The 24,993-nt window shown below is 43.2% G+C and overlaps 1 protein-coding gene across 2 annotated transcripts in view; it reads left to right on the top strand.

Annotated features, from left to right (window-relative positions):
• Positions 1–24,993, top strand: part of nipbla (NIPBL cohesin loading factor a) — a 31,825-nt gene that overhangs the window by 5,813 nt on the left and 1,019 nt on the right. For both annotated transcript variants that reach the window (XM_057354824.1, XM_057354833.1), the window contains exons 4-44: positions 1,826–1,962; positions 2,837–2,948; positions 4,983–5,137; positions 5,213–5,268; positions 5,377–5,749; positions 5,838–6,545; positions 8,597–8,761; positions 9,579–9,746; positions 9,949–10,020; positions 10,105–10,194; positions 10,273–10,373; positions 11,265–11,351; positions 11,499–11,730; positions 13,211–13,362; positions 13,438–13,518; positions 13,635–13,735; positions 13,820–13,946; positions 14,331–14,413; positions 14,503–14,635; positions 14,723–14,866; positions 14,957–15,043; positions 15,129–15,346; positions 15,432–15,534; positions 16,256–16,354; positions 16,445–16,591; positions 16,671–16,805; positions 17,024–17,122; positions 18,589–18,642; positions 18,721–18,829; positions 18,967–19,097; positions 19,190–19,330; positions 19,438–19,686; positions 20,019–20,109; positions 21,072–21,245; positions 21,335–21,525; positions 21,637–21,744; positions 21,937–22,137; positions 22,249–22,395; positions 22,551–22,897; positions 24,261–24,435; positions 24,620–24,799. In XM_057354824.1, coding sequence (XP_057210807.1) covers positions 1,826–1,962; positions 2,837–2,948; positions 4,983–5,137; positions 5,213–5,268; positions 5,377–5,749; positions 5,838–6,545; positions 8,597–8,761; positions 9,579–9,746; positions 9,949–10,020; positions 10,105–10,194; positions 10,273–10,373; positions 11,265–11,351; positions 11,499–11,730; positions 13,211–13,362; positions 13,438–13,518; positions 13,635–13,735; positions 13,820–13,946; positions 14,331–14,413; positions 14,503–14,635; positions 14,723–14,866; positions 14,957–15,043; positions 15,129–15,346; positions 15,432–15,534; positions 16,256–16,354; positions 16,445–16,591; positions 16,671–16,805; positions 17,024–17,122; positions 18,589–18,642; positions 18,721–18,829; positions 18,967–19,097; positions 19,190–19,330; positions 19,438–19,686; positions 20,019–20,109; positions 21,072–21,245; positions 21,335–21,525; positions 21,637–21,744; positions 21,937–22,137; positions 22,249–22,395; positions 22,551–22,897; positions 24,261–24,435; positions 24,620–24,799 — 6,463 coding nt within the window. The remainder of the gene's footprint in view (positions 1–1,825; positions 1,963–2,836; positions 2,949–4,982; positions 5,138–5,212; positions 5,269–5,376; positions 5,750–5,837; positions 6,546–8,596; positions 8,762–9,578; positions 9,747–9,948; positions 10,021–10,104; positions 10,195–10,272; positions 10,374–11,264; positions 11,352–11,498; positions 11,731–13,210; positions 13,363–13,437; positions 13,519–13,634; positions 13,736–13,819; positions 13,947–14,330; positions 14,414–14,502; positions 14,636–14,722; positions 14,867–14,956; positions 15,044–15,128; positions 15,347–15,431; positions 15,535–16,255; positions 16,355–16,444; positions 16,592–16,670; positions 16,806–17,023; positions 17,123–18,588; positions 18,643–18,720; positions 18,830–18,966; positions 19,098–19,189; positions 19,331–19,437; positions 19,687–20,018; positions 20,110–21,071; positions 21,246–21,334; positions 21,526–21,636; positions 21,745–21,936; positions 22,138–22,248; positions 22,396–22,550; positions 22,898–24,260; positions 24,436–24,619; positions 24,800–24,993) is intronic.

Raw genomic sequence — 24,993 nt, 5'->3', positions numbered from 1 at the left:
ACAACACACAGTAATGATGTATAAAGTGAGTTTATTCAAACAGAATAAAGTGCAAACTGCAAAAGAACAACTTTTGTTAACTGCTTTTAAATATACTTATGTCTGTACAACGCTAGTACTACAAATCATATTATTATTATTATTATTATTGTTTGAATAACAGGCCAAGCCAGTGTGTTAACTATTATAGCAAGCTAAACATTTATAAACAGCAAATTCACTCGCACTTTGTGACAGTGTATGACTTTATTGCGTTCCATCAATGTACAATTAAAATAATTATTCTGCCACACTGTCAAATTTCATTACTCGGCTTACTTTTAACCCAAAATATTTCCAAACCTCAGACTTCACCTTTTAGAAGGGGGATAAACCGTCGGCAGCGTTCCTGCTTCCGCCATGCTTCCTCTCCGTGTGCTACTGTTTACATCAGAGTGCGCGCACGTCTTTTGCTCAGCAGCGCGCGCACACGCACACACACACACACACACACACACACACACACACACACACACACACACACACACACACACACACACACACACGTAGGCATCTCCACATGGGGAACGGGATTGTTTAGATCAGAGTGCACATTCCTACGCAGCATACACACAGTGTACTTTTATCTGGTTGTTAAAAAATAAACAAATACGTGTTCTAAAAATCAAAATGCTGATCTAAATGCTGATATAAATTTATTTATTTATTTATTCATTTATTTATTAGATATTATTTATTATAATGATCTTGCTTGGTCTATAAACACCATGCACTGTGCTGTGTTTTACCTTTCTGTGTTTTTCTTATTTGCTCCTGTAAAGCTGCTTCGGAACAATGCACATTGTGAAAAGCGCTATATAAATAAAATTGAATTGAATTGATCTATATTTTTTCGCGGTGTTTGAAAGTGCCTGCGGTAACAACATCGTGCAAATCCATTACCGCGGTTCATCGCATTACGAATATCGGCAGTCGGTTTTTCCTGGCTCAAAGTGAGACGGAGGTGGTGCCATCATTGATGCACACACACACACACACACACACACACACACACACACACACACACACACATGTAGGCCTACCGTACCTTTAAGTGGCTTAACCAAACACTTAACATTTTAAAACATAAAAATGTGATGAAAATGACAATTATTATTAAGTCATGTAAAACATTACTTTTATTCAACCAAACAGAAATCTTTTTAAATCAAATGAAGCTTTTTATCCATTTCAACTAACTTTTCAGACCACAATAGCCAACTAAATTAACCAGTCTTAGTAAATGAGCTAAGTTTATTAGCATCCTGCATTCTCTCATGGTTCTCTGAGTTTTGAATGATTCACTGATCTTTAATATTTGCTAGTGACTGAAAAGTTTCAACAGTTTAAACGAATCGGTTCAAATGAGTCATTTGTGTGCAAGTCGTTCTGATCGCAATGTGCCTTCATACTGGCGAACTCGGTTGTTTGCGGCAGAAGTTGAACATTTATCAACTTTTCAAGCGCTGATGCAGTTGTCAGCCAATCAGATTTCCTTATGCAATAACCTTGTGCAGGCTCTAGCCAATTGCGTTCATGCAAGACCAGCAAACAATGTGACAATGTGGCTGTTGTCATTATGACGATCGCGTCAGGGCCACGGTTCAGAGACACACCCTAGGTCAAATTCAGACGACCCGTGTGAATGCAGAGTTAAAGGTTTACTTTTGCTGTCAGACGGGTTGAGTCTCTGTCGGGTCTCTCAGACAGGTCGGGTCTCTCTGTCTCTGTTTTGGTTGAATCTGTTTTGTTGTTATGAAAAGCATCCTTGTGATGTTTTCTCTAGAGAGCTGAAGGACGGTCTGGGCAGTGATGAGTTGGAGGGAGATGTACCGGTGCTGTTGCAGCTCATGCTGTCCAGGAACCCAAACATCTTCAGAAATAAAAGCACACCCAACACTCCCCAATATCCTGCACAGACGGGTAAGACTAATCCCAAGCACCACACTGCTGTTCATTTTTGGTTTTGTCATTTAAAGTCCCCGTGAACCCGATCGTTTTTACTTCCTTATTTTGACGCTTTTCAGAGTGAAATGGAATTTGGAATTTGGAATTTCGAGAAAAATAGTGGGTGTGGCTTTCGCCTTTCTCTGCGATTTGATTGGATGTGTAAAAACAGCCGTTGCATTTTTAAATGGAACTGGCAGCAGACTGACAGTTGAAGGGGAGGAGTTAACGGATGCTCCGCCCAAGCCGTCTAACATACGTCATTTAAGATTGATCGTCACTACAGGGAGGAAGTGCATTTTCAGATTTTAACTAAAGATTATGAGGGCACATGAATTTGAAAAAGAGAACGACCCACATGATAGACTAATTACAATAAACGCTGCAATATTTCATGAAAAAATAGACATAGTAAGTTTTAATTTCACTGGGACTTTAAAGACTTTTATATTCCATGCTTTAAAAATGTGTAATAATGCTGGGACTAAAATAGTTGCTGCTGGTGATCCTTCAATAGCAACCCTTTAAAGGACCTGCGTGACATCATGACAGGTTCACAAAAGAATCCAGTATTATATGTGCCAGGAGTGTGTCTATGTAGTACATCGAACTCTTCTGTTTCTAGGGAACAAGTGATCTTCCCCCTTTTAATAGATATCTTTAATGTCGTTCTCTTAAACTAGAGGTGCAAAAATTCATGCGTCACCTTTAAGATTCATGAATGCCTACTTTTTTTTTTACTTTAGTTGATGTAATTCACAAGTCAGACGTGATTGAAGATGTAGTCTACAGGTGTTTATATAGTTGTTGTTTTTACTGCTTGTGTACTTGAATCTCTTTCACGTTGCAGGTATAGGCCAGCAGTCAATGGCACCCCCGTATAAAATCACACACGGCTCCATGCAGGGAAGCCCGGCCTCTGGCAACTACCAGCAAGCCTCCATGTCCCACAGTCCCTCTGGGTGAGTCTGCTTTCTTATTTACATTAAAAGCATGAACTCGAGGGTTATTGTGTGGCATGTCCAGTTGTTTTTCATGTTACAATACCAGCAACTGCTGTTATTTCTGGATATAGTCATAATGCTCTGTGTTTCAATAGCCAGTGGAGTCTACCTGTGTATTCCATTTGGCGCTAACCCATCAGTGCCAGAGATTTGACCAGTCATTCATTTAAACCAGTAGTCGACTTCAGGGTTTTTCCTGGCTCAAAGTGAGATGGAGGTGGTGCCATCATTGATGTACACACACACACACACACACACACACACACACACACACACACATGTCTGGTTTACTATCCCCGTGGGGACAGTCCATAGGCGTAATGAGTTGTATACTGTACAAACTGTATATTCTATCCCCTACCCCTAACCCAACCCCTAAACCTAAAGATCATAGAACACTTTTTGCATTTTTAGGTTTTTAAAAAATATTGTTCTGTACAATTTATTAGCTTTTGTGCCCATGAGGACCTCAATTTTGGTCCCCACGGTGACGCGAGTCCCCATGTGTTGGTGTGTATTCAGGTTTAGGTCCCCACCGGGATATACAAACATGAACACACTCACGCATACAGTGCAGACGCAGATAAATCCTCGACCATCACTCGTGTTGTATGTTAAACTGTGCACCTAATTCACTCAGACACGCAGAACAGCCAGATGACATTTAAATAACAGGATTCCGCGTGGACTCAGTGCGATGCGCATTGATTATAGTCACACACAAACAAGCACAAACACGCAGCTCTGTCTAATGCACATATTCTTATTATTCTACATGTATGTCGCACTGTTTTTTTTCAAGTTACTTGTCCGGTCGGGCAAGTAAAATTCTCTCTCACTTGCCCATACAAAACATTCACTTGTCCTGGACAAGCGTTAATGTCGAGCCCTGGGGCTGATCACGAAACGGCGCCCCTTTGTGGCGTAATGCCGCAAGTGCAGTTACAAACGACAGTGTTGAATTCACGCAGTGTTTTGTTTGAAGACACCCAACATAATTTTGGCGAGAGGCGGCACGAAATTTGACAGAGGCGGCCGCCTCTAATTTTTCTTTGCAGGAAAAACCCTGGACTTGCATGTTTTTTTGTAAAAAAATAAACCGTAATTAGTTGAGTATAAATGTCAGTTTGATGTCTTTTGACTTCAGCACAAGTAAAGATAAGCATGTAAAGTAATCTGCAGGTTTGTTTCAAAAAGAGATGGCGATAGAGAACCAAGCGCTCAAAGCTTGCACATAAGTCTATCGTTTCCTTTTTTCTGTAACTGACCAACCAGTTAAAATGTGCTTTATTAAAACATAGAGATGTAACGATTCACGCAGCTCAAGATGCGATGCGATGCGATTCACGATACTGATCTCACGATACAATATGATTCATTCATGATTTATTTTACAAAATGAGTTGAGACAAATTCGAAATGAACAACCGCCCTTTTATTATTTCGCCAAGTGCTGCACATTTCTTTGTAAATAAAAAATATTTTATGTCAAATAACAAAACTAAACTACAATTTCAAATCAAATAAAAAAATGAATGAAACAAATGTTTTTGCAAATTAAACAAAGTAAAACTTTGTCTGTGCTTTTCTTGGATTTTTTACATTTAAGAAGTATCAGCATATCCACGGTTTCCAAGTTTGCAGCAAACACAGCGGCCCCTGCTGAACAAAACATGTACTGCGATTCAAACAACATCTCAACCGGCTTGAATCCTCACAAATTATAATCGATTTTCAACCGGCTCACGGTGAATCATTACGTCCCATTTAAAACACTCAAGTTATTTGCAATTTAAAAAAGTGCAGTTTGACGTATATTTCACATTCTTGTGGTAAGTTGCTATAGATGTAGTCTAGTAAATTTGTTAATTTTCATTTTTCTAATCAATTCTGTGTTTTCAAACAGCATCGTGCTGTGGTTCATTCTGTCAGTTGATTCAGCAGGGTTTTGATCTCTTTGATGATCTGGACCTCTCCCGCTCTTTGTTTCAGGCGTTTCGTGGCAGGCCAATCTGGTTCTGGCGGACGGTTTCTGCCTCAGCAGAGCAGTCCAGTGCCCAGCCCGTACGCCCCTCAGAGCCCTGCTACTGGCTACAGACAGTATCCTCACCCGCCGGCCTACAGCCAACACCAGCACATACAGCAAGGTCTGCACACACCGCACACCCGCTCGTGTGTTGATCTGTTCTGTAGCTCATCCACACTTTTCTCTGTTCGTACAGGTTCAGTAGCAAGTCCAATGATTCCAGGTGGCATGAGAAATGTTCATGAGAACAAGGTTAGCACACTCGTTTCTGTATGAGCACTGAGGTATAATATCCATTAAATGGTTTTAAAAAAGTTTTCATTTTAACTTCTTAATATTTCTTTTTTTGTGACCCATAAGGATCAGATGAGAACGTTTACAGGCACGTCTCATATCCTGCAGTCCTCTCCACCCTACACCCCTCCTCGTGACGGGGCTACAGATCTGCTCCTCAGCTCTCCGGAGAAGCAGCGCGGTCTGAAACCCGGCGAGGGGGAGCGCGAGCAGGACGATAAGGTTGCTGTGTATGATATCGTGGGCTCACCTTCAAAAGACCACACTAAGCTTATCCTGCGTGGGTCGCGGGCACGGCCGGCCGAGATGGAGCTGGGGGGAATGTACCCGGGCTCAGACCCTGAGGGAGAACTCGTGGAGGCTTTGGCTGCAATAGAAAGGATGGAAAGTGAAGCAGCCATGGAGACGGAGCGTAGCGCTAAAGAGGTTCAGGACAAAGGTACGTCACAAGATGCTGTTACTGGTTGGTTGTCTCCAAAATTCCCTTTACATATCCAAACCGTGACTTTCTCTCTGCCTGTGTGTAGATAAACCTCTGAAGAAACGCAAACAGGACTCTCATCCGCAGGAGCCTGGCGCGGCCGGAACAGCAGGTTCGGGCGCCGGGGCCCCTGGTGGGGGTGGCGGAGCTAACGCCGGGCACAGGCTTGCCCCTCAAGAGGCTAGTGCCGCCGGTACCAGCGCCAGCTGTCCGGGCCTCCAGGTGAGCTTGGAACAGGTGGGCAGGGTGGAGGATGCCTGCATGGGCGTGCCCATCCCCGCCAGCGAGGCCCAACGCTGGCCTCAGGAGCCACAGGAGGGCGTCACTCCGAAAGCACTCAAACACAAGCACGACCACGCCCCAGAACACCGGCATCACCCTGATGACAAGCAGCCCGACACTCCGCGGCCGAAACACAGACCCGAGGGTCGCCACGGCGATGCCCAGTCTGGGAGCAAACCGGTCGAGCTTCTGCCATACCTCCTGGGTGAAAACACAGGCACAGGATCGCTCAAGAACTTCACCATCCCCAAAATCAGGAAGGACGGAGGGGGAGATGTTCCGGAAGGCTGGAAGCAGCCGTGCGTGCGGCTGGAGAGACTGGAGCCTGAAGCTGATGTGAAGAAAAGTGTCAAGCCTGTGGTGGTCCTGCAGAAGCTCTCTATAGATGAGGTGCAGAGACTCATGAGAGAGCGAGACTCACGCGGCTCAAAGTCCAGCAAGAATAGACTCTCCTCCGGGAGATCCGGGAAAGGTAGGGGATTACTCCTGTACTATGACAAACATCTCACAATGACTATTTTGTAAATCAGGCAGGCTGTTGTGTTTCTTGGCTGTTTGTGTTGAACTTTAAACTGCTTCTATAGGAGGAAGTCATTCACATTCAAGCACTGTAACCCACTGCTTCTTGGGGCTTATTGTTTTTATTAAAATGCATGCATTAATGTATCTTTCTTATATTTGTAATACTTTAGTCAATTAATAAGAGTTTTATATGACTTATTTGAATGAATTAAGAGTAGTTTTGTGTATATCCCTGAATCGCTTGACTAATCAAGGTTGATGTAGGATATAGAAAGAAGTTAGTAATAAGTAATGAAATATTTTTTGGAGAGAGTAATTTGTACAGTAATCTAATTACACTATTGACTATGTCATTAGTAACTAGTAATTCATTACTTTTTCAGAGTAACTCACCCAACACTGGTTGTGTGATGGTTAAAAAATGTGGGAAATAGTCTTTATTTAGTAACTTCCATTTTTATTTATCTCTGTAGGACTTCTATAAAAACATAAGCTAACTTTATTTAGCTTGTAGAAAGACTGCAAAGTGGGTCTGCATATCGGACTGCTCTTTTTTAATGCAAATAGACAACAAGTTTTTATCTTATATAAATATAATGTTTCATGTATTTTTTATTGAGTGTTTGATTTTCGTTTTTCACATTGAAAATAGCCTTGTTGCTGATATGACATCAAAAACTAAATCAATAACAATAGACTCTGCTACTGAATTGAAGGGATTTTAAAGGTGTTTGGTGTGTTATACTGAAATTTGATATATATAAATATATATATAAAGTTTATATAATGTATTCTGTTTGTGTCAGTTGCACAATAAAACAAATGCTATGAATGTTAACAAATTAAATTGAGACTAAGGCATACAGCCATTGAGTGTTTCTCAATGAAGATTGAGAAAGAGAAAGATTTTTTGATAAAATAAAGAACATGGAAACAAACAGCAAGCAACGTACTAATGAAGCATAAATAGATTATTCGGGTAAACATTAGTAACTGTACAAGAAAGGAAACAATAGAGTACGCTGTAGTATGACTGGTAGTTTTAGGACTCCTGAAGTCCCCGTGAACCTGAAGTTGTGATCGTTTTTACTTCCGTATTTTGATGCATTTCTGAGTGAAATGGAATTTTTAATGAGAAAAATAGTGGGCGTGGCTTTCGTCTTTCTCTGCTGTTTGACTGGATGTATAAAAACAGCCGTTGCATTTTGAAATGGAACTGACAGCAGACTGACAGTTGAAGGGGAGGAGTTAACGGATGCTCCGCCCAAGCCGTCTAACATACGTCTTCTAAAGTTCAGTTTATGCTCGTGCTTTGGTCCTACGCCATAGCCTGACGCGCACCTCTCCAAAAATGTAACAACGCGTCAACTCAACATGGACCGCAAGCGCTGTGATTGGTCTGTTTGAACCCCTCCCTCAGGCCAAAAAGCTCCGCGATAGAGTCATGTTTACTCAAATGCATTTCCGAATGAATTATCGAAGTAAAATATTTGTGCTTCTGTATTAAACATCTCAAATCTGCAACAAAAGTGACTGTTTACTTGCCGCTTTCACTGCTAATGCTTCTCAAACGAGCTGCTTCTTCTTCGGCTCTTGTCTTGGTTACGCGCGCAGACACAGACGCCTAGTGGTCATTGCCTGTCGACGCGGACAACGACTTAGAAGTATAAATGAAAACCGACACGTAGGCTACGGCGTATAGGCTACGGTGTAGGTCCGACGCTCGAGTATGAACTTACCTTAAGAGGGAAAGTCATTACAGGAGGGAAGTGCATTTTCAGGTTTTAACTAAAGATTATGAGGGCACACGATGTTTAAAAAGAGTTACCCACATTGATCAACTATTTACTATAAACACTGCAATATTTCATGAAAAAATAGACATTGTCATTTTTTATTTCACAGGGACTTTAACATCACTAGTTGCAGTTGTTAATTTGTGATAGTCTGATTGAAAGGCTCTGTGTGGATGATGATGATGACAGAAGTGTCTCTTCACAGGTGGTATAGACCCGTCGGTGTTGAAGGATCTTCCTCCTGAGCTGCTGGCAGAGATCGAGTCCACCATGCCTCTGTGTGAGAGAGTCAAGATGAACAAACGCAAACGCAGCACTGTTAATGAGAAACCCAAGTATGCAGAGGACAGTTCTGATGATGAGAAATACTGTGAGTACCTGTCTTACCCCAGTTGCCAGTCTCCTCCCATTGCGTTTTGATTGGTCTACACTGGATCCAGTCTCCTCCTCCATCCTTTTGATTGGTCGACACTGGATCCAGTCTCCTCCTACTGCGTTTTGATTAGTCTACACTGGATCCAGTTTCCTCCTACTGCATTTTGATTGGTCGACAGATTTCTGCAGTAGTTTTGGCACAACACACTTCATACTCGTGTTGTTGCTCTACAATTTCCGTATTGAGTCTTAACTAAAGTTATTCTTTTGATGGAAAATCAAACTTGCTGAAGACAAATTTTATTTGTTAACTTATTTTTAATAACATATTGTATTAGATTGTTATTAAGGGTATTAGGGTTCACATAAATTTAACAGTGATAATTTCTTACAGCTGTACACTACTGTAAATTATGATCACATATCATGATGACATAGGGCAACCGTTGGTGACCACGGGTGGCAACTTTCTCTCCAAATTGCGGCTAATTATATAAAGTGGGTGGATCTGGATCTTGTGTTCTGCAGTGAGGACCATCTCGAATATTTAGACGGATTGATTTATACTAGCGTTTTGAAGGGGCGTCTAATTCTGACGTGATCTCATCGGCTGCAAGGCAACATTCAAACTCAGATCTCTTTTTATCTAAATTGAAAAACGTCTTAGTGTTTAATTTTTGCACCACTTTTAAACCCAAATGGAATTGCTGATTGTTGACTGATTGTTGAAGTCTTAATAGTGTTCAGTCATTATTTGTTGGATGCCAATCAGAGTACACGGCAGCCTCACTTGTCTTTATTTTCTCGCTCAGCATCTCGCAAACGTCAGAAGAAAGAGCGTGACAGAGCATGGGAGTTCGAGGAGCGAGACCGGAGGAGTTCTGGGGAACATCGGCGTGGAAACTACGATGCGCGCAGAGGTTCAGGAAGCCGATATGATGACTCTGATGTGGACTCTCCTCCTCCCAGCCTCAGTGATGGTGAGATGAGAACAACATTCATCTTCATTTAGCATGCAACTGCATTCTGTGCGTTTGCTTTTTCATTGGATGTTTGTCAACTTAAATTTCGGAAAAAAATGTGTGAAATTTTTTTTTATGTTAAACGTCAAAATATTGTTTAAAGAACTGAGCTATTCTTAGGTGTCTTATGACGTGAGAGATTTTTATTTGACTCTTTCAGTTGCAAGACGTTTAAAGTCAAAAGAGAAGCAAAAGAAACGGAAAGTATATGAACCCAAGCTGACACCTGAAGGTAAACGCACACATTACACTGAACGTGTCCTCCGTCACGTTAGAACCATATGAACGATGCCGCTGGGTTTTGTTTCCTGTGCAGAAATGATGGATTCATCCACATTTAAGCGGTTCTCGCTGAGCATTGACAACATCTTGGAGAACTTGGAGGATGTGGATTTCACTGCTCAGGGTATGGTCAACACGTGGGTTTGAATTAAACCTCGACCCGGGTTTTTCTGCCTCTGTGTTCACGTGTGTGTTCTTGCAGATGACGATGAGATTCCGCAGGAGTTGTTGTTGGGCAAACAGCAGTTGAGTGAGCTGGGTAGTGAATCTGCGAAGATAAAAGCCATGGGCATCACCTGCAGGGTAAGAGCTGGAACATCTCATACAGATTCTGTAGGATTCAGCCATAAATCAATAAATAAGCTTAAAGGTCATCTTGAATTTATCAGGTCGGTTGAGTTTTGAATGAATGTTGAGATGTTATTGGCTGTGTCTGAAACCGCTCCTGTATAGTGCACTGTAGCGGGTGTCCCCCATTTTGTTGTGGGGTCTGAAACCTAAGTGAACGACTCATTCCCTACAGTCATTCACTACTTTTTACCCATAATGCATTCTGATTTTGAGTGTACACACTCGTTCACTCACTATTTCCCATGATGCAGCGCAAATCAACCGTCTGATTAGAATCAGCTGGTGGAGACTTTATAATACGTTTATACTTTGTTCTTGTTGACAGTTATTTTCTACTTTTTGAGAAGGAACAGATTAAATGAATGTATAGACAGTGGTGCTTTATTTGAAATATATCAAATAATTTAATTAAACGTAATAAATGTAATTAACTAAACGTGGCAACAGCTGTTTTGTTCTCTTTATTAAAAACTAATACAAAAACGTGACAAATAAAAAATGGTCAACTTTAAGCCACACAGGTGTAATATAAGCGTTATGACGAATGTCCGCGACAGTACTGTCAGAGGCAGGATTTATTTCGTCAGTGTACGAAAACGTTCACTCATTTTCACTCACTTCTTCTTCCCCATATAGTGGAGTGTTTAGCATTGGCTATATAGGGAATCGTGAAGGAGTGAACATTGCCATTGACAGTGTTACTGATGTGATGTCAGTGCCAGAACGCTTTCTGATTGGCATGTGTTTTGGATGGACTGGGAATGCAGTTTTGTACATGTAAAGGCTAGTCTACATTGTTAACTTATTTGACTTTTTCTGTTTTCTCTCTGTTGTAATGGTCAGATTCCCTCTGATAAACTGGTGAAGCTGTTGAACATCCTGGAGAAGAACATTCTGGATGGAGCCAATCTTACCACACACATAAACCATGTGAGCAGCATTCTAAAATACTTCATTAATTGTTTTTGTGACCCCAAAATTAGGCCAGACTTGCTAATGCAAATCCAGAAAAAATCACACATTTGGATTTGAAGACTGTCATTCCCACATGCCATTTTCCTCTCTGCTCTTCGTCAGGATAATGATGGCGAGGATGAGGAGCGTCTCTGGAGGGATCTCATCATGGAGCGTGTGACCAAATCAGCAGAGGCGTGTCTGACGGCCCTGAACATCATGACATCATCACACATGCCTAAAGCCGTGTACATCGAGGATGTGATCGAGAGGATTCTACAGTACACTAAGTTTCACCTGCAGAACACTCTTTATCCGCAGTACGATCCCGTCTACAGGGTCAACCCTAAAGGAGGTGAGACGCTGACCTCTCTACACACCAGACATGACTCACTCAACGGTGATCCGACACTGTGTTCACATCTGAATGCTTGTGTTTTCACAAGACTGGAATGAGTTGCTTGTATAAATAGGCCTGTCGCGATGGTCAATTTATCGCGCGATATATAAACTTGACGTCTGTAGTTTTGGGTGATGCAATACATCGCCATTGAGTTTATACATGCCAGGGTTCCCACAGGTCATGGAATTTCTGAAATATCATGGAATTTTATATATATTTTGTCGAAGTCGTGGAATATCAGGGATTTTTGTTTGTCACTTTAAATGTTAGTTTCCATTTATAAAAATGTAATTTTTCTATATTGTATTTTTTATCGTGTTTTTTACACATTTTTGCGTATTGTTATGGCTATCTTCAGCACCATTTTATTCCCTTCCCGCTTGTCACCTGCCAATCACTTAAGTCACATGCAGTCCCCAGTAGCTCTTAACTAAGACAAAATGCCAGAAACATGTACATTGCAAGAGCTTTGGCTAAAAAACCACCACCTCATAGACTGGGTTTCATTCATTATAGGTCTCGGAAATTTAACTTTTTAGTCGGTGAAAGTCAGGCAATTTGGAAGGCTTAGAATGTTTACATAAAAATGAACGACATGAACATTTTATCCGATCGTGCTGTCTCTGTTAGCGCTGCCCTGTGTTTGTGTGTTAAAAGCGGACTCGCACATGCGCGCGCACAGTCAAACACTGGAGGAGTTACAGTATATTGTGTTTTCCTGAGGAATAAAGCCAGTTGGGAATACTGTAGTAGACCTCATCGGCTTGGTGTCAAAGCCGCAAACCTCCCACTCATGAACAAGACGCTCTACTCTTTAAATACGGAGGTAACCAAATCAGCATCACGACTGATTAAAACAAAAGGCGTATTTGGCGCGCGAGTGAGGTCTTACATGCAGTTAAGTTAAATATGACATGACGAATTTCAAACAGCGTTTTCGCTCCGTTGAAGGGCGCTTCAGGAATGGGACACCAGTCAAAAGGTCGTTCCAGATAAAGAGACATTGTTTTTCATTGCTCCATGTGGCCACGCTGTGACATACAGTCGTGCTGCCCTCTCTAGAGTTCACATATCAAGGGCTCTGCTTGACCTAAACTTTGGCTTGTAACGTAAATGGAACTGGAACTGGAAGTGTCTGTTTTATGTATCGGATTTACACTCATTTACACTCCAGTTTCAATGTCCAAATATTCTATTAAAGGTTTTTGTTCTTTGAAAGGGTGTGCTTGCTTTATTATATCATCATTACTCAATCAGTGGCATGAAATATTTATAAAATGACAACAATATGGACTATCACAATTATTTCTTGACAGGCCTACGTATGAGCCAATAAGATCGCGGGTGTCTGTGACGGATGTTTTTGACTCTCACGGCTCTACACTATAGTGTTTATATATGTGTGGTGAACTGTGTGTTGTGTGCGTTTCAGGCTCCCTGCTCAGTTCTAAAGCCAAGCGAGCAAAGTGTTCCACCGCAAAGCAGCGCGTCATCATCATGCTGTATAACAAAGTGTGTGATGTCGTCAGTAACATCTCTGAGCTGCTGGAGATTCAGCTCCTCACTGACACCACCATACTACAGGTATGAGTTCATCTGACGTCCCCCCCGTCTCTCGCTCTCGTCCTCGCTTTCTCACGCCGTGTGTTGTTTCTGCAGGTCTCGTCGATGGGCATCACGCCGTTCTTTGTGGAGAACGTCAGCGAGTTGCAGCTGTGTGCCATTAAGCTGGTGACGGCGGTAGGTTTTCTTAACAGTGAAAAGAGTGTGTGTGGTCTTACGGTGTTGTGTTGAGAAGCTGCTGTTAGTGTTGTTATTTGTAGATTGATCAAAGTTTCTTTCGTTCTGTGTCTCAGGTCTTCTCTCGCTACGAGAAACACAGGCAGTTGATTCTAGAGGAGATTTTTACTTCACTGGCCAGACTGCCCACCAGCAAGCGCAGCCTCAGAAACTTCAGGTACCGATGAGAGTTGTGTGCAGCACGCGGGTGTGAGATCCGTCTGTGTGTTGACCTGTTGTGTGTGTGTGTGTGTGTGCGCAGGTTGAACAGTTGCGATGCGGAGGGCGAGCCGGTGTTTATTCAGATGGTCAGTGCTCTGGTCCTGCAGTTAATTCAGTGTGTGGTCCACCTGCCCTCAGAGAGATACTCCGAAGAGGACCACAAGAAGGTAAACCACAGACGTCTTTGTGTGTTGATTTTGTTCTCATATTTTCTGTACAAAACTGATTCGCATATTTCACCAGCATTACTGTTAACAAAGTCTTTGTGTTTATGGATGTTTTGTGAACGTATTTTTTTATTTTTGTGTGACATCCAATGATTAGTTTGACATGTGGGCTGAAATTTTGACTCGCAGCCAATCAGATTAGTGCTTACAGTTTGGACAAGGTGTTGTCATTTTACATTCATGTATTTGACAGACGTGTCTTTATTGTCTCCGCGTGTCAGTGTTTTTCCCCCAGAAATCAAACCCGTGACCTCTGAGATCAGATCTAATGTAATAACGATACGGTTCTTGAATGTAACTGTATGAGTGAATTCTGCCTCTCAGGTCGATGATGACGTGTTGATCACCAACTCGTACGAGACGGCCAGAAGGACGGCGCAGAACTTCCTCTCTGTCTTCCTCAAAAAGTCAGATCATGTTTCTCGTAATCTCTTTTTGTCTGTGTGTGCTGCTTGCGGTACTCAACGCGTGTTTTGTGTGTGTTGACCCGTCTCAGGTGTGGCAGTAAACAGGGCGAGGAAGATTATAGGCCGCTGTTTGAAAACTTTGTGCAGGATCTGTTGTCTACGGTCAACAAACCCGAATGGCCCGCTTCTGAACTGCTGCTGAGCCTGCTGGGAAGATTACTGGTAATAACAGAAAAAAGCTTTTGCCTTTTCACACACAACGCTACATGCCGCCCTTGTGACCCTTGACCCTTCACGCCCTCCGTACAGGTGCATCAGTTCAGTAACAAGCAGACAGAAATGGCCCTGCGGGTGGCATCGCTGGACTATCTGGGCACCGTCGCCGCCCGGCTGAGGAAAGATTCGGTTACTAGCAGAATGGATCAGAAAGCCATCGATCGCATCATCAGAGAGGTGAGCGCAGCTGCGACGAACACACGCGCACGCACTGACGTCTGCGGACGGCGTGTAATGAGCGCTCTGTGTTTGCTGTTGTGTGTTTAGAGCTCGGAGGGAGACGAGACCCAACGGTTGCAGAAAGCGCTGTTAGATTACATGGACGAGAGCGCCGAGACCGACCCCGCCCTCGCTGTGAGTGTGACACTTTCTGATCCCTGTTTTTATGTTTCCCAAGTCTGAACACTCGATTGAAACTCTTCCGGTCTGTTTCTTGTAGTTTTCACGCAAGTTTTACATCGCTCAGTGGTTCAGAGACTGCACTACGGAGGCTGAGAAGGCCATGCGCAACACGAACCCAAAGGAGGACGATTCAGACGGGGCGCAGCACGCTAAAGAGCTGCAGGCCACCGGAGACATCATGCAGCGTGCCGAAACGCGAAAGAAATACCTGCACAGGGTCATTAAATCCACTCCCAATCAGTTCACTACTCTCAGGTATCCCTCACTTTAATCATGTCAACTAAAGATGGGATTCTGATTGGTCATGCTGAGGTGTGTCATGCTAAACTACTTTGAACAGGATGAATTCGGACACTGTGGACTACGAGGACGCCGGCCTTATCGTACGCTATCTGGCCTCCACCAGACCCTTCTCTCAGAGCTTTGACATCTACCTGACACAGGTGAGAAAATCATGACATCATCACTGTGTGTGCATTCGGAGTTTGCTTCATTCGTGATCGCAAACAATTGAAGAGTTTGGTTTCAAAAGGAAAAAATGTCAAAAATCATGTTTTTTGTGATGTTAGCATGTTTTAATTGTGTTTGTTAGCTGTATCTTTTGAGTTATTATGAGTTATCTCGTCTTTGGAACCAAAATTAATTCTCTTAAATGATGCCTTGTCCTGACTCACGAAGCACTTGTTCATTGGTTGAATATGACGGATGTCTTTGTAAAACCAAATGTGTTGTAAATGTAAACAGCACAACAATATACAAAACCCCATCAATCTCATTGAATGCTAGAACACGTATTGCACACGTAAAGTTATGTATTACTGTGCGTTCACGTCGCTAGTCTCTCGCTACGAGGTGGTTAGATGGTGTTATCTTTGGTTGCTCTAGTAACAGTTCTGAACAAACCCTGCAGTAACTGACGAGAGACGGATGACGTGTGCTCTGCTTTTTTACTCCTATTGGTGGTCGCTCCTGAAAGTCGCTCATCGTTTGCATAAAGTTGAGCAAATCTCGACTTTGTCGCTTCGCTAGACACGTCCACTTCCTGTCGCCAACAGGTCTCGCTCGCGTCGCTGATTCTTCGTTGAAACGAATGACCTTGCTTTGTCGCTGTGTGTCTGAACGGGGGTTGGGTGTGTGTTTGACTTTCTTCTGTTTGTTTTTCAGATTCTGCGTGTTTTAGGGGAGAGTGCTATAGCGGTGCGGACTAAAGCCATGAAGTGTCTGTCTGAGGTGGTGGCTGTGGACCCCAGTATACTGGCCAGGGTAAAGCCGTCGTCTTCATTGACACCAAACGTGAGTTCTGCGGCTGGTGTTTAATGTGTGTGTGTGTGTGTGTGTGTGTGTGTTGTGTAGTCTGATATGCAGCGAGGTGTTCACGGGCGTCTGATGGATAACTCCACCAGCGTGAGAGAGGCAGCTGTGGAGCTGTTGGGCCGTTTTGTGTTGAGTCGACCTCAGCTGACAGAGCAGTACTATGACATGCTCATCGAGAGGATACTGGTACGTCTGTGCGCGCTGCCCTGTCTTCTGTTCTTCACCGTCAGCAGTAAGATGTTAAAACAGTCCTCTCTCTCTTCAGGACACGGGTATCAGCGTGAGGAAGAGAGTGATCAAGATCCTGAGAGACATTTGTTTGGAGCAGCCTAACTTCAGTAAGATCACAGAGATGTGCGTGAAGATGATCCGCAGGGTGAACGACGAGGAAGGCATCAAGGTCTGTGATGTATTACACTGATGATGTCACACCTGCTGTGTGTGTGTGTGTGTGTGTGTGTGTGTGTGTGTGTGTGTGTGTGTGTGTGTGTGTGTGTGTGTGTGTGTGTGTGTGTGTGTGTGTGTGTGTGTGTGTGTGTGTGTGTGTGTGTGTGTGTGTGTGTGTGTGTGTGTGTGTGTTGTTGGTGCTGAGAGCTAACGCTGCGCTCATCCCTGCAGAAACTGGTGAACGAAACATTCCAGAAGCTGTGGTTCACACCCACGGCCAACCACGACAAAGACACCATGAACAGAAAGATTCTCAACATCACGGATGTGGTCAGTACAGACAGACGTTCATCTCAAGCTCTGCATCCGCGGCGGCTCTTCTATGTCTGTTAGGTTTTGTTGGGTAGACGCTGGAATCTTCTTGGTGGGAAATCCTGCTCTATGAAACGCTCATAGATGTCAAACATGATTTTCTTCAAAACATGTTTATTTCTTATATATTCATTAAAACAAGGAATGACACGTTTAAAGGCATTTATTTCAAAACAGTGTAACACAATTTAGAACATTTTTTGACAAAAAAAGGCCTTTACTATTCTCATTACCGTAACCATTTAAATCCATCAGTCCCATAGCATGTTTTGCTAAAAACAAGCGAAGCCATGATGCATAAGCACGATTTTATTCATCATACATAATAAGACATTAATGAAGGATATTTTAATACAAAAAAATTAATTCAGAAGACTGCACTGTCCTGCGTCCGTAGTGAGAATGGAAAAGTTGTGTACACAGCGTGACAAGAGATTATTAAAGGAGCAGTTCACCTTCAAAATCATTTACTCGCTTTCTTGTCATTTCAAACCTGTTCCGCAGAACACAAAAGAAGATATTTGGAAAAATGTTGGTAACAGAACAGCACTGGACCCCATTCACTTCTGTTGTAACTAATGCAAGTGAATGGGGAGAGGTTAACAACATTCTTCAAAATATCTTCTTTTGTGTTCTGCGGAAGAAAGTTTTCAACTAGAAAAAAGTCATCTGTTAACTTGTTAGTCATTTGAAAGGCGCTAGTAGTTGTGTTTCGTCACATAAAACCAAACGTAATGTGTATATATATGTTTGTGTGTGTTTGAAATGTTCAGTCATAAATCAGTCGATGCTTATTGCTTTTTTTATTATACATGAATGTTCTGTCAATCATTTTTTGCCATTGAGAGCATCTAGTAGAACATCCAATGGTTTGAACTTACTCTTGTTTAAATTACAACACACACTGCACTCAAATCTGGACGTGTTACGGTTATGAGCATTTCAGCAGAAAAGCGATGTTTTGTCTAAGGTAGAGAACACAATTATCTTCATTGTGATCATTTTTGTGTTACAGAATTGTATGTTTTATCATTCAAATCTTTACTGCCACGAGTCGTGAGAATCACCCGAATATGTTCTGATTGGTTGGCTGTCAGTCTTGCATCTGTCTCCATGCTGCACTTGGTTAGACTATAGAATGTAATATACATTTTTCTAGCTAGACTGTGCTCATGTTGAGTTGGTTTTACTGCATAAATGTTACGCTTGCAAAGTGAAATGCAAAGCGGATCACAGAAGGTCATTTCAGTCGAGACGTCACAGGCAGGCTTCATGACTTCAAGTGCACTGGACACTACTATTTTTGAACCCCACCGTTATTGTGAAGTGCACTGTATGGAGTGTACGCTTGTATTTTAAACCCATCAGATCGATTCGGACAGACCGTCTTCCTGTGTGATGTGTTATGTTGATGTGGTTTGTAGGTGGCTGCCTGTCGAGACACGGGCTACGACTGGTTTGAGCAGCTCCTGCAGAACGTAAGTGTGCGTTCACACAATCCGCTTCTGTGCACATCTGTATGGAGGATGTTTCAATGACTTGTGTTGTTTGTGCAGCTGTTGAAGTCTGAGGAGGACTCGTCCTATAAGCCTGCGAGGAAAGCCTGCGTGCAGCTAGTGGACAATCTGGTGGAGCACATCCTGAAATACGAGGAGGCGCTTGCAGGTACATACACAAAAACTGATGCTTGTTCGCTTCGAGAAATACACATTCTCAGTAATGTCAAGCAAACGCATTCACATACAGAGGAGGCGCTTCTCCAGGTGATGTTGACATGTTGTTGTGATGTCATCCGTGTGCAGAGCACAAGAGCGTGAACTCCACGCGGCTGGTGGCGTGCATCACTACGCTGTACCTGTTCAGTAAGATCCGAGCGCAGCTGATGGTCAAGCATGCCATGACGATGCAGCCCTACCTCACCACCAAGTGCAGTGTAAGTGCTGAACCGTTTCACATCTGACGTCCTCCTGCCATCTAGTGGCCGCGTGTTCTCAGTGCATTTATTTTCTCTCTCTCGTCCTTCAGTCTCAGAGCGACTTCATGGTGATTTGTAATGTTGCTAAGATCCTGGAGCTGGTGGTTCCTCTGATGGATCATCCCAGCGAGAGCTTCCTCACCACCATCGAAGAAGACCTAATGAAACTTATTTTAAAATATGGCATGACTGTAAGTGACGCGCGCGCACACACAAAGTGCTACATGACCACAGCACTTAATGGCACCACAATGCTGAAGAAGAAAAGAATGCTAATGTGATGCGGTTTTCTTGGCAGGTTGTCCAGCACTGCGTCAGCTGTTTGGGTGCGGTAGTGAATAAAGTGACCCGTAATTATAAGTTTGTGTGGGCGTGTTTTAACCGTTATTACGGAGCTCTGACCAAGCTGAAGGTCCAGCATCAGGAGGGGACGAACAGCATGGCCATGACCGCCACTAAAGCTGCGCTCCTCAGATCGCTCTTCACTGTCGGAGCTCTCGGCAGACACTTCGACTTCGACCGAGAGGACTTCAAGGGCACCACGAAGGTAATCCAGCCTTTCCACGTGCACGACCTAACGGAGGATGAGTACATCTGGTTTTGTATTGACAGCACGTGCTGGGAACATTACATCTGTGGATAATGAAATCACGTGTTACCCATGTGGCAAAGCAGTAAACATTTCTTACGTTTTGATAAATGTTTCTTCTTTGTTGGGATGTGGACAAACAGTAACACGCCCAAAAAAAACATGTAAAGACATGTAAATGTAAACGTGCTTGATTTGTTTATGTTGTCTATGAACTTCCAGGTTTGTTTGTTCTGATGTTGTATGGTCTTAGATTGATTCATTCTGTATGTGTGTTGTGTTGCGAACAGGTCGTGATAAAGGAGAAGGTTCTGGAATTACTGCTGTACTTCACCAATCATGAGGACGAGGAGGTCCGATGCAAAGCCATCATTGGGTTGGGTAAGAACGACACGTCACATATAACACTAACTTGTGTGTATAAAGCGTTAGCACAAGATTAGTATTTACATTCATGCATTTGGCAGACGCTTTTATCCAAAGCGACTTGCATCGCATGATGCTATACATTTGTGCAATCCCTGGGATCCAACCCCTGACCTTGGCGTTGCTAGCGCCACGCTCTAGCCACTGAGCTACAGGAAAGCTGTACAGAACGTCACGGCACACATCATCATGCCCAACAGCACCCTTCAGCCGTGATTTATTCACAATAAAGCACAGCCTCTCGTACCTTATTGCTTACAAAGTTCTTTCCCGGTTATTGATGTCATTATCGGTCTTTTTCTAAAAAGAATGTGACTGAAATGAAAAGTGAGTTCTTCAGCGATATGACACATGTACGCACACGTAAGGGATAATGTTCAGGCAGCAGAAATAAGCCCCTTCAGTGTTATCAGAACGATCTTGTGTCTCACTGAAGGGGCTTATTTCACCATAACAACCGGCTGCCTGAACATTATCCCGCTTATTACACGCCTACTTGCCACATGAGAATAAAACCGGGCATAAATTCATAAACATGTGAATTTGAAATATTTTATCAGCGGGTTTTAACCGAACGCAGACCTTCTGCAAGTTAAAGCCGTTTACTTTCTGTTTTAAGGTGAGAAACGACGTTCAAATGTCAAGTAGAGGCTATTTGGTTGAATCATTTGTAATTATAATGTCATATATGTTATTAATAGACATATTTATATTTCATTTGTCAAAAAAAGACCTGTCCAAATGTGTTATTAGTTTTGAGAGGTTGTTATCTGGGAATGACAACCCTGCTGGCCAATCAGAATCGAGCACTCCAACGAGCCGTGTAATAACTGTGGATAAATCATGTTTTATATGTGACCTGAAACACAGAATGACCCGTGGCGTGACGTGTTGTGGTTGTGTGTGATGTGCCGCAGGGTTTCTGTTAATCATGCACCCGAGTCAGATGTTTGTCCCGGAGGTGAAGTCTCTGTATAACGGACTGCTGTCTGACAAGAGAAGCAGCATCACGCTGAAGATTCAGGTGCTGAAGAATCTCCAGATGTACCTGCAGGAGGAGGACTCGCGCATGCAGGAAGCTGACAGAGAATGTGAGGAAAAGACACGGAAATATTAAATACACTCATAGTTCTGTGTGCAGTCAGACATTATTTTCTTGTGTGTGTGTGTGTGCGCGCAGGGCAGAAGATGTCGAAGCAGGAGGATCTGAAGGAGATGGGCGACATCTCGTCTGGGATGAGCAGCTCCATCATGCAGCTGTATCTCAAACAAGTGCTGGAGTCTTTCTTCCACACGCAGTCCAGCGTGCGACACTTCGCTCTTAACGTCATCGCTTTGACCCTCAGCCAGGGCCTCATACACCCCGTACAGGTACACACACTCACCGCAAATACACAACATGATCAGCATCCAGGTACCAAACCATTTCAATATGTATAGATGATATATGACACACACTACTTATTTATTTCCATTTTTCAGTGTGTGCCATATCTGGTCGCCATGGGAACGGACCCAGAGCCCACCATGAGGAACAAAGCGGACCAGCAGCTGGTGGAGATCGATAAGAAGTACACTGGATTCATCCATGTGAGCATCAATACACATCACCTGTCACACGTGTCATAGTCATTACTGGACGATATCATCCATCATTCTCAATGTAGCGTTCCTATTGGTCAGATATAGTACAACACGAAGCTCCTCGGGTGACACCAGCTGCAGGATTGATGTTGTTGATGTAGCAGACATTATTTAACCGGCTTGGATTGTTGTGAACAGATGAAAGCCGTGGCGGGGATGAAGATGTCTTATCAAGTACAGCAGGCCATCCTGGGGTCGTCGGCATCCATCATCCGTGGCTTCCGTCAGGACGAGTCCAGTTCTGCGCTGTGTTCTCACCTGTACAGCATGATCCGGACAAACAGACAACACAGACGAGCGTTCCTCATCTCGCTCCTCAATCTGTTCGACGACAGCTCGGTTAGCACCGCTCGCCCGTCTCTCTCTCTCTCTCTCTCTCGTTTCCTGTCGCTGGCTCTTTGCTGTGATGTAAAGTTCTGTCTCTGTGTCTCTCTCTCTCTCTCTGAGCAGAAGATGGAGGTGAACATGCTGTTGTTCGTCGCTGATAATTTGGCCTACTTCCCGTATCAGACACAGGAGGAGCCTCTGTTCATCATGCATCACATAGACATCACGCTGTCCGTGTCGGGCAGCAACCTGCTCCAGTCATTTAAAGAGGTACACACAAACCCTCACACTCGCAAATGTAAAAACAAAGCATTATTTCATGTATTTTGTTTCATGGTTCATTTATTTATAATACAACAAAAAAATGGCTGTTTAATGTGCTGGCGTGTTGTGATGTCATCATGATCTGATGTTTTGTGTTTCAGTCTCTCATCAGAGTTCCGGGTCGGAAGAGTCGGAAGAAGAGACGACGGAGACAACAGAACGGTTCCGAAGAGCTGGAGGAGCAGAGAGACCTCGGCAACGAGGAGGGCGAGGATGATGATTTTGAGGAGGATGAAGAGGGCCAGCGGGTGAGGAAGCCCAGGCCGACGGAGAACACCAAGGAGGTGGTGTCTGAATCAGATTCTGATCTGGAAGATGTCGATGCCGTCATGGAGCGTCTGCCCGATGACACGTCGCCTCTCTTGGACTTCGCCAGAGCATCACAAGGCATTTTATTACTGCTGGTGCTGAAACAACATCTCAAGAACCTCTACGGCTTCTCAGACAGGTAACGCACATCCACAGACCAGGACGAGACTCGATTACACTTGCTTTGCTTTATTCTAGTTGCATTCATATTTATGGTCCTGCATTTATTAACCTTAAAATATATACAGTATATATGAAGAGTTTGGTTCCAAAATGATATAACTGTTTTAAATTTTTTTAAATCATGTTTTTTAATGTGCATTCCAAATTAATCTCAATCAAACTGCAGTTGGTTTGTTTAGATTTAAGCTGTAATAACTCAACAAATACAGCTAACTAACACAATAAAAACATTATAAACATGATTTTTGAAAATGTATCTTCATATACGGTACATATATATATATATATATATATATATATATATTTATACCACGGGGCTGTTGAATGCTTCATTCTGATTGGCTGACGAACGTTCGACGGGTGTGCATTATTTTTCAGTTAAACGCACACCTATGAAGGTGTTCCAGATTTGTCGACCGAATTACAGTTCCATATCACTGCGCCCAGTTTAACTTAAATGTAGCCTACTGTCCACCAGTGAATACGTATCTAACAACAGACACAGTGACAGGCAAATTCCATTGTCTGAGAAGAAATAACTATTATTTATGGACAGCATTTGAACAACAATGGCGAGAGCACTGTACAGGACTGTTCAGACGAAAAACTAAAGCATGTATCAAAGGTAACGGCAAACTACATGACACAATCAGCGGGTTAAAGATAAAACACGAAGCACAAACAACAAAAACAACATGTTAAATTCGTCTGTGGAATGGGTAAACGGGACATAAAACACGCAGGAAGCTTTCTATGCCACTGCGAGAACCGCAGCTGGCGCAGAAACCTCCGTGTCACATTTTTTCTCTTAATACTTTTCTTATACGACAGGGGTGTTAAATACGACGAAAACAAATCAAATATAGATACTTGTCTTTTCACTCTCAGCACGTGCACTGTCTGTCTTCCTCTCGCTCTCGGAAAACTGCATATGCAGGCTCAAGCAACGCCTTCAGATGAGATGCGTAAGAAATTAGTCCTACCAGCAAGAGCATTCCGGGACAAATACCATACAAATGTCTTGACATAAAACATTGTAACAACGTCTTGTGGTGTTGTGACCGTGGTATAAGCGGAATAATTGACTCCGGTCCGTTCAATTATACATGTGTTGCATGTATAATTGAACGGTTCCGCTTCGCGTCGTGGCCGCATTACCACCTCGGGGTGTGCATTAACTTTCGATAATTGAACGGCCCGTCGTCAATTATTCCTTACATATGTCATATTAGTAATAATGTTAGAGCGGTACAATTTTTTCCAAAATAGAGTTCAATGTAACGGACCAACTAACATGTTTTGTCATGTTTTCAACGCAGTAAAATTCAGAAGTACTCTCCCACGGAGTCGGCCAAGGTGTACGACAAAGCCGTGAACAGAAAGACATCGGTGCACTTCAGTCCGCGGCAGACCATCGACTTCCTCAACAACGATGACATTCACGATAACCTGACGCACCAGATGAAGAAGAAGATCGTCAAACAATACCTCGATGTGAGAACACACTCCTAAGCTCTCGGTTTCAGTCGGGACTACAGAAATACTTGCACACATTTTGTGACGGTTGTTTTGGCAATCTCACAGAAAGCCCCAAGCGCCACTCGTATGTTTAGATTTAGATGTTGTTTAACGGAATGTAAGTATTTGTCAGTCAAAGCTGTGTGTGTTTGAATCTCAGTTCAAGTTGCTGATGGAGCACCTGGACCCCGATGAAGAGGACGAGGATGGAGATACGAGTGCAAACGTGAGGAACAAAGCCATCACAGCACTGCTGGGGGGAGGGTCTGCGAGCCCCCGAAACCACCACACGCTCGACTCCGAGGATGCAGATAGTGAAGGAGAGGAGAGAACGCCTGGGGTGAGAGACCAAAACACATCCAATCTGGTCCACTTAAGGTTCACACCAAGGAGCGTAAAAAATAAAATCGTATTTCGTATTTAAGAGAATAGCCACGTCATGACGACTGATACGGTTTGTATGATTTCCCGAGGGATTTTATTATAGCTGGTAAACCGTAAAACACGGCAGCTTACTCATTTATAAGTGTCCGC

Source organism: Triplophysa rosa, linkage group LG2 (genome assembly GCF_024868665.1).
Source record: "Triplophysa rosa linkage group LG2, Trosa_1v2, whole genome shotgun sequence".
NCBI classification, from domain to species: domain Eukaryota; kingdom Metazoa; phylum Chordata; class Actinopteri; order Cypriniformes; family Nemacheilidae; genus Triplophysa; species Triplophysa rosa.
Note: the sequence above shows the minus strand (reverse complement) of the source record. Positions and strands in the feature narration are given on the sequence as shown.